Source organism: Toxorhynchites rutilus, chromosome 1 (genome assembly GCF_029784135.1).
Source record: "Toxorhynchites rutilus septentrionalis strain SRP chromosome 1, ASM2978413v1, whole genome shotgun sequence".
NCBI lineage: Eukaryota > Metazoa > Arthropoda > Insecta > Diptera > Culicidae > Toxorhynchites > Toxorhynchites rutilus.
This window is the reverse complement of record NC_073744.1, coordinates 9,192,500-9,204,227: the sequence shown is the minus strand read 5'-3', so window position 1 is coordinate 9,204,227 and position 11,728 is coordinate 9,192,500. Positions and strand designations below refer to the sequence as shown.

At 37.8% G+C, this 11,728-nt stretch overlaps 1 protein-coding gene and 1 non-coding gene across 2 annotated transcripts; one reads left to right on the top strand and one right to left on the bottom strand.

Moving 5' to 3' along the window:
- Window positions 1-2,920: 2,920 nt before the first annotated feature.
- LOC129761902 (lipase 3-like) lies at window positions 2,921-4,210 on the bottom strand. The gene is made up of 2 exons (XM_055759747.1): window positions 3,545-4,210; window positions 2,921-3,482 (listed from the first exon to the last, which is right to left on the bottom strand). The coding sequence occupies exons 1-2, from the start codon at window positions 4,184-4,186 to the stop codon at window positions 2,940-2,942; spliced, it is 1,185 nt and encodes a 394-aa protein (XP_055615722.1). The 5' UTR covers window positions 4,187-4,210; the 3' UTR covers window positions 2,921-2,939.
- A 7,345-nt stretch (window positions 4,211-11,555) lies between these two features.
- LOC129763873 (U1 spliceosomal RNA) lies at window positions 11,556-11,719 on the top strand. Its single transcript, XR_008741055.1, has one exon. It is a non-coding gene; the product is annotated as a U1 spliceosomal RNA (small nuclear RNA).
- The last annotated feature ends 9 nt before the right edge of the window (window positions 11,720-11,728 follow it).

Here is an 11,728-nt window from a genome sequence, read left to right as displayed (position 1 = left end):
CGTGTCCCATTTTTGTTCATGAACTATTTGGTCAGTCTATTCTGAGCTCTAATGTAGGTGTCGCATGAACTGATAAAGCTTTGCGTAAATTCGTCAATTAGGCGTCGTGCTCAAATTACGCAACGCTAAAAAACTGGGCTTATGGACCTCCTCCCCCCTTAGTAACGCAATTTCCTATCTCTAATACACAGTAAGTAATGAAACCTCGACCCACCTCCCTGCCCCCTTCTCTCGTTACGTAATTTGTGCACGACGCCTCATAAGTGGTGAAGATGGCAAAGTTTTCAAGCGTAGTGTGCGTGATAGCTGAGATTCTATAACTAAATTCCAAATCGTTACGTTGTTATTTGTGTTTATGTTCAATTCGGGACATCGAAGCTAGTTTATATGATATGAATATATCATATAAACAAATATGAATAAAATGTAAAGCAAAAAGTGGTGTATTTGAACGACTAATTTCACACGAGTAATGAATTAAATTTTTATAATGGTAAGTGTTAAATGAAGGAATAATAGTCTGCAGAGCTAAATATGTTGAAACATATAAATTAGCATCGTTAGAAACACCATTTTTTATGCTGTAGAAAATGACGCTTTCTCTGCAGCGGGAAAAATAAACGCATCTTCAGGAATCAAATCTATAAATAAAAATGGAAGGCCAAATGTGTTGGTAAGTGCAAAACTTGTGGAAGAAATGGTTCAATTTGAGTCATCTATATTTCGTTGTATTCGTCTCTTCCCGTAGATCAAGATAGCGGAAAGAAAAATCGGAAAATTCGGAAAATTGAATTCCCATGTTCTACAAATAGCTAAGCGTTGAAGTCCATTAGATGTTGGCGCTAACGAAATTGATTTTTGTTCGAAAGTGGAAACGGATTTTCTGACGGAATTCCGATATCTTCTATTAATATAACAAAAATGGAAGGCCAAATGTGTTGGTGTGCCCAAAATCCGAGGAAGAAATGGTTCGATTTGGGATTTCTTTATTTTGTAATATTCTCTGTATCAAACATGTATTCCATGCAACGGAGAAACATGTTATTTCCAAATGCTTGAAGAATCTTGAACGAGAATTGTGTCTGAAAATAATTTTATATTATAAGGACGAATTTTTGTAGAAGTAATAGACAATTTATAGTAGAAGGAAATTGTAAAGGGTCAAAGGGTAATCAATCAATAAAGATTTCAGTGATTGTACTCACTAATATTCACTTAGTAAGAAAACGTGGATGTTTAAAAGTATTCAAATCAAAAAATATATTTGTAGCGGGACGAAGTTCGTCGGGTCAGCTAGTTATTAATGAAATTGTCATTTGATTTTCCATATCAAATAAATATTCTAAGTAAAAGTGTGACGAGTATTCCATAAGTGGTTAAAAAACAGAAAGTGGGTTTTATCTGTGGTATAACTGCAAGGTTGAGGTAGGACTATCGTTGATTTAGAGATCATTTGTTTGAAGTTGAATCTGAATTCATTCTGAATGATTGTTTCGACTTCGAAAACGAGAGCGTTACGTTGGGGGCACAAGGTTTTATGCATCCAATATAGAATACGAAAATGTTCTACTAATCGGGAAGAATAATCTTCAGAAGCTTTCCTGTTAATTGCATCTGATTGAAAAATCCCAAAACGAAATGCATTTGATCGCAGTATTATATGAATAGAAAGCATTAAAATAAACTCTTTCATCTGAATGTAACTTACAGTCCCAAAGGACAACTGGCAGAATATTTGTCAGCAACGACTACATCTTTCCGGATTCTTCTCGATGCTTGATAACCACCAAACGAAAAGAGTTGCGCGCATGTATGTGTGTATGTGTGTGGCTGCTCCGATGCATCAAACAGAACCAATTTTCGATGCTGGTACTCTCTTGGTCGCCTTCTCTTCTCCTTCTGGTGGATCAGCTCTTCTGCACTCCCTCACAGTTCGAAACAATATCGCTTAAGTACAATGTTTGTTCGTGATTGAATCGAGAGAAGGCGTGGCTTACTTTTATTACGTCGAAAATATGCGATCGTGTCATAGATACAACCCCTTACAATTTTTTTTGTCCCATCTGTTTATTTTTATTATTAGGCTCATCTAGCAATTCAGCTGTAACAGAGCCGAATTTATCGTGTACATTTTTCTCATGTTGTATATTACACAGTAGCCATTTAGGCGTTAGAGTATTCTTATTCTATCGATACACAACACATGTCGCATTTTTCAGCATTAGAATATTCCTAATGTTCGAATGTTCACAGTTGGACACAGCGGTACTGTTGATATGAGGCTTCCATTGTTGTGTTTATAAATAGCACCAATTACCACTGCAGCAGATCGATCGTATGTGAAGTTAGAGGCTGGGATCACCATCACATTAGAGGCGAATGAACTGTAAAATTTAAATCCTTTTAAAAACAAAGAACCAACGAACCAACCATCACATGATGATTTCAATAGCCTGTTTGAAAGCAATTTTAAGGCTATTGAAACAAGTTTTTGGATCAAAAAGTAACAAGTATATAACGCGTAGACATTTTATCTTTCAAATGAAGTGTTTATCATACCATTTCGTTGTTTAGGAGCTATTAACGCTCAAAATCTCGTTCTAAGGCGTAACGATTTCGTTTTCGAAACTTTGAATTTACACCCCGGTATAGAAATGAAAGACGTAGTCCTACGTCAAAATAATTGTGAGTGAGTTTAGCCGCAAACTCCCGTCGTTACTTATTAATCCGTAACTCGACCAGGCAAACATCTGAGAATAGTAGTCTCCCAGTGTCTAATTTGCTAGAGGGAAAGTACTTCATCGTGACGCTGCAAAAACAAGTGTTATCGCACATCAATTCCAAAAGGGAAGATACCCTTCCAAATCAAGTCAAGTCAAACCACGAAGTCAAGGCAGGAAGGAAAAACAAAACAAATTACTCTCATTCAGTCATTTATTTCATTGATTCCATCGACCAATGAAATCAATAATCCGATCGTAGAGTAAGGGCTTGGCATCGGTTGCGTACGTAAAGTCTAAATGATTCCACCTGTTGTCAGGAACCCGGAATAGCCCCACCGTATTGCCAAGCTGAGTGCTCAGCTGTTGTACATCCCTCACCGCCGCAAGCCAATCATTATCCCCGTAGTGAAGAAAAACAGGAGCGGTAACTCGATCCAACGGATAATTCGGTGGAGTGATGGATCCGTAGCGGATCAAATTGAGAGCTAGACCGTAATCAAACTGTCGGAAGCGCCTTGAATTGATCCCTTGTCCGTAGTGGACAATTTGGTTCACGGATGCACCCGCCGGAGTATTAGTTAGAATCGCCGGAATGATCGTTCGGTTAAGCTGCGGTGAGTTGAACCCGGAGATGAGGAAGAGAACGTTTGCGCAAACTTCCTGGAATGGAGACTCGTCACGACAAGCCTTCTGACCTCCCAAAACCATCATCTGATTGCTCGGCATGAATTCATGTATTCCCAGCATAGACGTTATCCACTGAAATTCAAGCGAAACGCGTTGTTGAAATAGTTTGAGTCATTAACTTAAAATCCACTTACATCGACTTGATTGATGAACGGTGCAATAGCTCGAATGAAGGGCGAAACCAGATTTCCCATGAAGGCTACCGGTGCGAGCGCATGCATCGAACGTATTTTCGCATTGTATTCAGGTCTCAGGGATGCCATAACAAAGAATGCAGTTGTGCCCTGCGAGTGTCCGGCATAGTGAATCGAAGATTCACCAGTTTTCTGCAGCGTGTACTCAATCATGGCAGGCAGATCGTACAAGCCAATCTCGTGCCAGCTAAAGTCCCAAAATTTAGCCGACGATGGGCTATGTATCAAGTGCTTGCGCGAGTTAGTGTTTCCCCGTGCGTTGCCTAGCCAAACATCGTATCCTGCGTCCACCAAGAGGTAAGCTAGGGCTCTTCCTGGACCCAGCACTACCCAATCCGCCGAAGAGCAGAGCAGCCCGTGCTGTAGAAAAACCACCGATTTACCCTCCCGAGGAGGGTTTGCGGGACTTCCCGGAATGCGGAACATGGTCAACAAATATCCGTCGGCGGTAGCCGTCTCATGCTCCTCCGCGATGTATCCATCTCTGATTATCAGTTCTTTCGTGCCACGTGGAGTAGTGTACGGGAAGGCTTGGACAAGCCTGAACCCGACGATTAAAAACGTTATCAAGAGGGACTTCATTGCAAGAAGGTTTTTTCGCAACTGTTTGTATGATCGTCAGTGAAAATGCTTTTTGAACATTTGTGGAGCATTTGGGTTTTTGCAATCTTTCCGATAGCGTATCAAATCTGGATTGGAAAGTAATTTATGGCCGCTCTTATTATATTTTTAATTCTACGGCGAAAAATCATCATTTTCGCTGCAAAAACAATGAGCTATAAACTTACCACCCAAGTGGTCCTAATCTTATCTCTGATTTTCGCCATTACGAGCTGCAGTCAAGCGGGGCTTTCTTCCCATGGAATGCATTTTTCTTTTTGGCACCAATTTGACTATGATATTGCATACACGATTAACCCTGTTAATCGATTCTGATGAGATAAATCCGCTACGTTACAATTGCAGGTATTAGCGAAGCTATAATTGAAATTATGCGTCATTTGTGACATTCGCTAATCTTATCACGGTTATCGTTAAAACACCTTAATTTTCGATTATTGTTTGCCCCTTAGTGATACGATAGTCAATGTGAGAGTTCAAGATCAATGAACGTTTTATGATCTTTTTAATCTTTCTTATTTAACAATTTCAGTTCTTCAGAAATCAGCGTCGTTTTGATCTGTGGTAATTGTAGAATATGAGTGCCATGTGGCCTGTTCCAAAATATATTGGCTCTGGAATCGGCTGAGTTTTACAACCGCTATTTACGGCCCGCGTCCAATGGAGGTTACCTGAAAGCTATATGGCATTGCAAATACATGCAAGTTGGAGGAACCTTTGCTCACACCGACATGTGTTCCCTAACACAGCCATCAAAATTTAGGTGCCTTACAATGTGCAACTATGTTGAATTCAATTGGATTCGAAAATTGTTTCATTCAATCAATAATTTTATTAATACAAACAAATGATTACTAAGCTAACGGTAGTCCCACGTCAACCTTGCGGTTATATCATAGATGTAATCCACCCATTTTTTTTAAATTTTTTCAACATTTGACAGATTCATACATTATAGAGTATCTTGAATATCTTCATATGTTCTAAGAATAAGGTGGTCAAGAAGTATCAATTGGTTTTTAGTTAAATTATTGAAATTAAGACACTGGTTCATTTTACCACCCTTGTTCATTATTCCTGCGTTTCCCCTATGCATTTGTATTTTTGGGAGCGAGTAACGGATATGATTTTGTTTTAGTGTAAATGATTTTTTTTCAGCTTGGAACACACTCCCGGTGTTGCCACATAGACAGAATATTCTGTATTTTACAGATTTTTCATCAAATTTCAGATACAGAATCTGTATGTATAGAATTACAGATGTTCATGAAAGATACAGAATTTACAGATTTTTTTTTGACGTAGAACTACGTCTCTCAGGAAGGGTGCCAAATCAGAAAACAGGTCACGTTTTTGTGAAATAAAGTAAACGTTAATAACTATTTTCACAGCGAACAAGATACATTGCATACCAATGGAATCGGAAATTCTCTAAGATTCGTTTGATATACTATACAGTACAATCCACTAATGCCTAAACAGTTTAAATTAATGAAAACTTGAAGCATTCTCATTATCCCATACATTTGTTCTGCCGATTTGTGTGCAACAGAGCTGTCAATAACGAGCAACTGATACATTCGTTTCTGAATAGAATAGAATGAAAACACAGATGCGAGTGAGCTAGCATAACAAAACGAGCGGATATCATTCATGCCTAATGCTGATTTCACACACATAAACACACAGCTCGATATATGGAGAGGAATCCCCCTGTATCGAGATGTGCTACGACAAAGAAGAGCTTTCGAGTCTACTGAAGTAATAAAAAATTAAATAGATAAAAAGATATTACAAAAATTTCGATGCATACTAAAATAATATCCGCTGTGATAAACAAGTGAATTGAATAATATAATTCCGTAGTTCTACGTCGAAAACTGCGGTCGTGTCCTAGATACAACCCATTACATTTTAAAAAAAATTTAAATTTGATTAATAAAAATGTTAAACGCAAAGTAACGAGATGGCTTTCGTTGGAGGCAAAGCGAAATCGATCGAAATCTTGAGCGATTTAAAGGGCTTAAACTATTCTCTTCGTTCCGAGTTAAGTATGACCATAATCAATCCGCCAATCGTATATCTACTCTGTTGGATACAAAATTATAGAACTCGTAATAAAACTTCGGTCAACCCCCCGATATAACTTTGCGGCATGGGACGAATTAGATACATATGGATTATACTCACCAATACAAGAGAGATTTAAAAACCATTCAAAGAACAGGGACAGTTGGATAGTAGTTCAAAAAGGAAACCCATCACCGAGAAAGAAAACTGAGAATTTAAAATATTATTATATTATACCAAATTGTTGTAAATAAATTGTGAAATTGTAGACATTGTGAGATAGTAGTGAGAATAAATTGAATTGTGTAATTGGATTTTCAATTAACCGAGTGTTGCACAAAATTGATTTCCAAACCCGAGAGAAGCAACCAAGGAAAGAACCACCCGGAGGGCAAGGGCCCATATTCCAGCTATACAGGCTCTTTTAAGCGATCCTATGACAAAACCGAATACGCTTTCGGTTACATACCGTTTCAATAATTATTTTTATGTATATGGTTTGAGTTACAATTAAAACTTCAAAGCTGAAATAAACAAATTGAGTTGTGACAGTTCCGTTTTTGTGGAAGAACTGGGGCTATACTCTCTCAATCAACGGTTTATCAAGCCAATAATGATTTCTCTCCGGTATGATGGCGAAGACATTTGAAGACATTGGGTCTGATTCTCGAATACACTTCACGGTGGAAACGAAATATACACTTCACGGTGGAAACGAAATAAACGGCCCGCCATTGAATTACGTCTTACGAGTTAGTGAAGTGTCGAAAATAATAATGTGTTTTCAGGCAGAATGAGCACTTTTCAAATAAAAAATCATTTATGAAAATTAACTTCTTCGTATCAAACAGATGTCGACACCGTACCGTTGTCATCGCGGATACGTTTCATTCCGTTTCCACTGTGAAGTGTATTCGAAGTGTATTCGAGAATCAGACCCATTTTTTCGTACCATATGAAGACATTTGAAAAAATCACCTGGCATCCCTGGTTCAACATTTTGAGGCCGAGGACATAGTAAAAGCGATGCGGTGCGATGCGATGCGGTACGAAGCGATCAACATAGTGATCGCTTTAGATCGCGCGTTTTGACGTAGGATTACGTCTTTCGGGAACATATTGGCTAACAAATTGAAAATCGAAAATCGAGCACAACGTGAAAATTGTCCAATTTCAAACGCTTATTGCTCAGTCATTTCATGATGGATTGATGAAATTTTTGTGTCAATCGATTTCGGCACTCCATATAAATTTTTTATATTGAATAAAATAATATATATATCATGAAACTAAATATCGAACAATTGAAAAATCTCAACCCCTATCCTAACGGAAATACCCAATTCTGATTGGTCGAAACTGACGACACATGCGGTGGGTCCCTAACAGAGAAGTCAAAACCAAGCTGCCGGGGGGAAATCGGCATTGCAAATATATGAAAATCGAGGGCATTTTTATATTGCAAGTAAGGTGAGTGATACGATTAATTCTAGCAAATAAAATTTAAATTTGGAACTTTAATGTTGGTTGCTTCGTGAAATTTCATATCAATGACCGATCGTGTGTTGTGAAAAATGTTGCACAAGTGTAAGTGTAAAATTGTATACGGTGGCAGTTGTGTTAAAAATGACTTGATATGTGAAACGATTTATACCAATTTTCATAAATAAAAACCAAGGTCTGTTCCCGCTCGAGAACGGGTCGTTTGGTTTAAGCTGTCTGTTTTGTTGTGTTCATTTTCACTCAAGGAAATGTTATATGGCGAGAAGAAATATTAGAAAAAGAGATTACTCTACATATAGTATTAGGTGTTGTTAGTCCAATAAAAATTCGAATTGGGTTGAATAAACATTCAGAAAGTAAAAATTATAAAAAAATACCTTTTCCATTTCAAATAAGTTTTCTCTATATCAAATTAACATGTTTTTACTGAGGAGAAGAATTGATAATTGTGTTCGGTATTGGTAATTATCTTATATTACATTGGTGAGGTTTTTTTCTTCATTTCATCCATACATAACACAGGAGGCATCTCGTCTAGGATCACAGAGGGCGGTTTTCATCATATCTCGTTCCAATTCGGTATCTTTTATCTGATACGCATCATCCAACGACTGTTTACCATCCTTCTGTCATCATCACTCGGTAAACACTGGTGGAGTGAACAAACAATACCCAACAACCAAACAAAACGACCCTTTTCAGGAGGCCCCCAAATTATTATCAAAGAATTTAACGAAGTAATTCTTCAAACATATCCAGAATCAACAATGGAATCCTACGTAAACTATGCGGTCGTGTCTCGGACACAACCCTCCTGTGACTTTTTTTAAACGGTTTTATTTAGCTTGCCCTGTAATTTGTATGTTTGTATGCTTATAACATGTTTGTCGGGCTAGCGCTTTACCACATTCATAGAAATTTGAGCCCCTTCCTGTTGATCGATTGATCTGAAATTCGGAACACACCTTTATTGCTGCAGTCATTATAAAACTGTGTATTTCATTGTATTTTCTGTGTATTGTATTTTAAAAATCCAAGATGGTGGCCGCTACAAAATGGTGGATTACATATTTTCTCAAACCCACACCATCAATATGAAAGGGCTTGACTAGTAGAACACAGTTATTTTCGAAAAATGCAGATCCAAAATGGCGGATTAAATATTTTTTACCAAACACCATCAATATGGGTATCAAATGAAAGGGCTTGACTAGTAGAATATAGTTATTTTAAAAAAATGCAAATTCAAAGTGGCTGCCACCACTAAATGGTGGATTACATATTTTCTGGGGCGAAGGGGTTTGACCAGTAGATCACAGCTATTTAGGAAAATTCAAATCCTAGATGGCCGCTGTAACAAAATTGCCATTTACTTCTTTAAACGGTTTCATTCAACTTGACCTGTTTGTATGCGTGTTTGAATGTTTGTAGGGTTGTCCCACATTAATGAAAATTTGACCACGTTGTTTTTGATTTATTGATCTGAAATTTGGAACAAGTCTTTATCTCTGCTGCCTTTATAATACTGTGTATTCTATTATCTTGAAAAATCCAAATTGGCCACCGGTAAAAAATGGCTGAATGGCTTGACTTGGAGAACACACTACCGTAGCATCCCTACTAACTCTTCTTTCCTAGAATTACGTGCACTTATTTAATTCATGCACACTCAAATTTACTGCTTAGCAGTCATTCTTCACTAAGCCATAAAATACAAGGTCGAAGCCTCTCCGACATCCTTTCCGTATTTACATGAACATACGCAAACAGCGTGTGTGTTATGTTTATGACCCACTTTATATTTTCGGCATGGGCATAAACTTGCCCACGCTGCAACTCGCATTTGTTTGTCAAACACATGGTTGACATTAACTGATTCTGGAAACATTAAAGGATTCGAAATCGAACCGTGGTACGCTGTAGTTCGTTCCGGTGAATACTTTGCATTTTGTTTTATTCAACTTCAACGATGACTTACCTCCAAACTAAATTATGAACAACATAAATTCAAAAGGGTGTTTTTTTTGTAATCCCCTCAATATCGGTATCGAATGGAATGATTTGACTAATAGAATACAGTACATCGAACAAAATATTCCGAAGAAAATTAGGTAAGAAATAAAAAAAGGCTGAATGGTTTTATTGTGGAGTATACTTTTCCACAATAAAACCATTCAGCCTTTTTTTTGTTTTTTTTTGTTTTGTAATCATACAGAAAATGTACTAAAAAATAAAAAATTAAAAAAATTAAAAAAACTTTTTAAGTTGAACGGTTTAATGTACTAAAAGCCAGAAAATAATTAGGCAAGTAGCAGTTAATAGTTATCACATCTCTTCCTTCATGTATTTACCTGAATGCCTTATGATAAACCACGATCAACGATATTTAAGATCGTTTTTTTCCGTGAATGTTCACGTTCACGTAAATGGAAAGCCTTAACGTAATATTGTGTTTCTTAGAACTCATTGCAATAAATATAAAAAAAAAACATCAGCATTGGTTTTCATAATATGCAATAAAGTTATATGATTTATCTAACAAAACGAAAATAATAATTTAACAAGTCAATTTTTATTTTCGCTCGATGAGTTCGATTGTGAAGATATTTATGAAAATCGTCTGGCAACCATCACTTGCGTTCACTCGCAGCAAAACCAGGGGTACGACTATAACGTCAAATCCCTCATATTGCCAGTGTACCCAATATTGCTGCGGTTCACTGACATTTTGGTTCAATCAATTACTGTTGTTCACAACTCGGTCCGGTTATATAATCGTATAGTGGCTAACTTTAAACTCCATGTTAAATGTGAACACCTCCATGTGAAACCGAAATATGAAAATCGCTCATGCAGTTAGAATAAAGCAGCGCATTTTTCGATTTCGATCCTCGTAAATGCTATGTTGATAAACAAATGACGCCATATTGATTTTGATTTTGGGTTGCCTATATTCAATTGATGTCTAACCCCTGAGCAAAACACTCCACAAACAGTTTCGCCGTATTGAAATCCGCATAGTGATCCCCGATAATCGTTCGATTAATCGATTAATCGAATACTTCCTACAGAAATCGATTATTAATCGAACGAATACTGCACAACCAATAATCGAAGCGAACGAATAATTTACGTCGATTAATCGATCCAAACCCAGATCAAAAAAACCGTACGGCCGCTATAGTTTTATCCTGAAAATAAATTATTATCTTTGACGCTCCCCTCAGTTCCTAAACGAAGCTCAATGCCGACGATGCGAATTGAGCTTCGTTTACGAGTTTAGGGGAGCGTAAAAGATAATAATTGATTTTCAGGCGGAATGAACACTTTTATGATTCCAGATGGCTTTCTAACAAATGAGAAATACTAGTCTAACTAACTATTTCTCTCAGTGTGAGAATTAATCGAATAATCGTTTATTTGGGGCGATTTTCAGAAATCGGGGATCACTAAATCCGCATCGCATCGCGTTTATTATTTCAGGTCCGGGCGGTTTGCATTTGATTTCCGCAGTCGTGAACGAAAGAGCTTTCCCGTAAACGAGCCCGCGCCCGCATCGCATCGCGTTCACTATGTCCTCGGCCTAACGCTCACCCACTGGAAAACAGTTCGCATTGATAGAGAGAAAGACAGCAGCGACTAGCCTTCTCTTTCTTTCCCACAAACGTTTGCTGCTTCGTTAGATTTCTCCATCTAGCAATCGCTGATGGAACATCGCATGATTCTCGGTAGTGGCCAGAGCCAACAACGCTCAAGCATACTTACCTGGCATAGGGGTTACCGTGATCATGAAGGCGGTTCCCCCAGGGCGAGACTCTTCCATTGCACTTCGGTTGGGTTGACCCCTGCGATTATCCCTCATGTGGATAACTCGTATGTGAAATTTTTGGTAGCCGGGAAGTGCGTACGCGCACATCCCGATTCTATCGT

Bases quoted from the DNA above. Each gene is read 5' to 3' on its own strand.
- LOC129761902 (XM_055759747.1), bottom strand. From the start codon at position 4,186: ATGAAGTCCCTCTTGATAACGTTTTTAATCGTCGGGTTCAGGCTTGTC. The intron at 3,483-3,544 runs GTAAGTGGATTT...CTTGAATTTCAG, and splicing joins CGTTCATCAATCAAGTCGAT to TGGATAACGTCTATGCTGGG.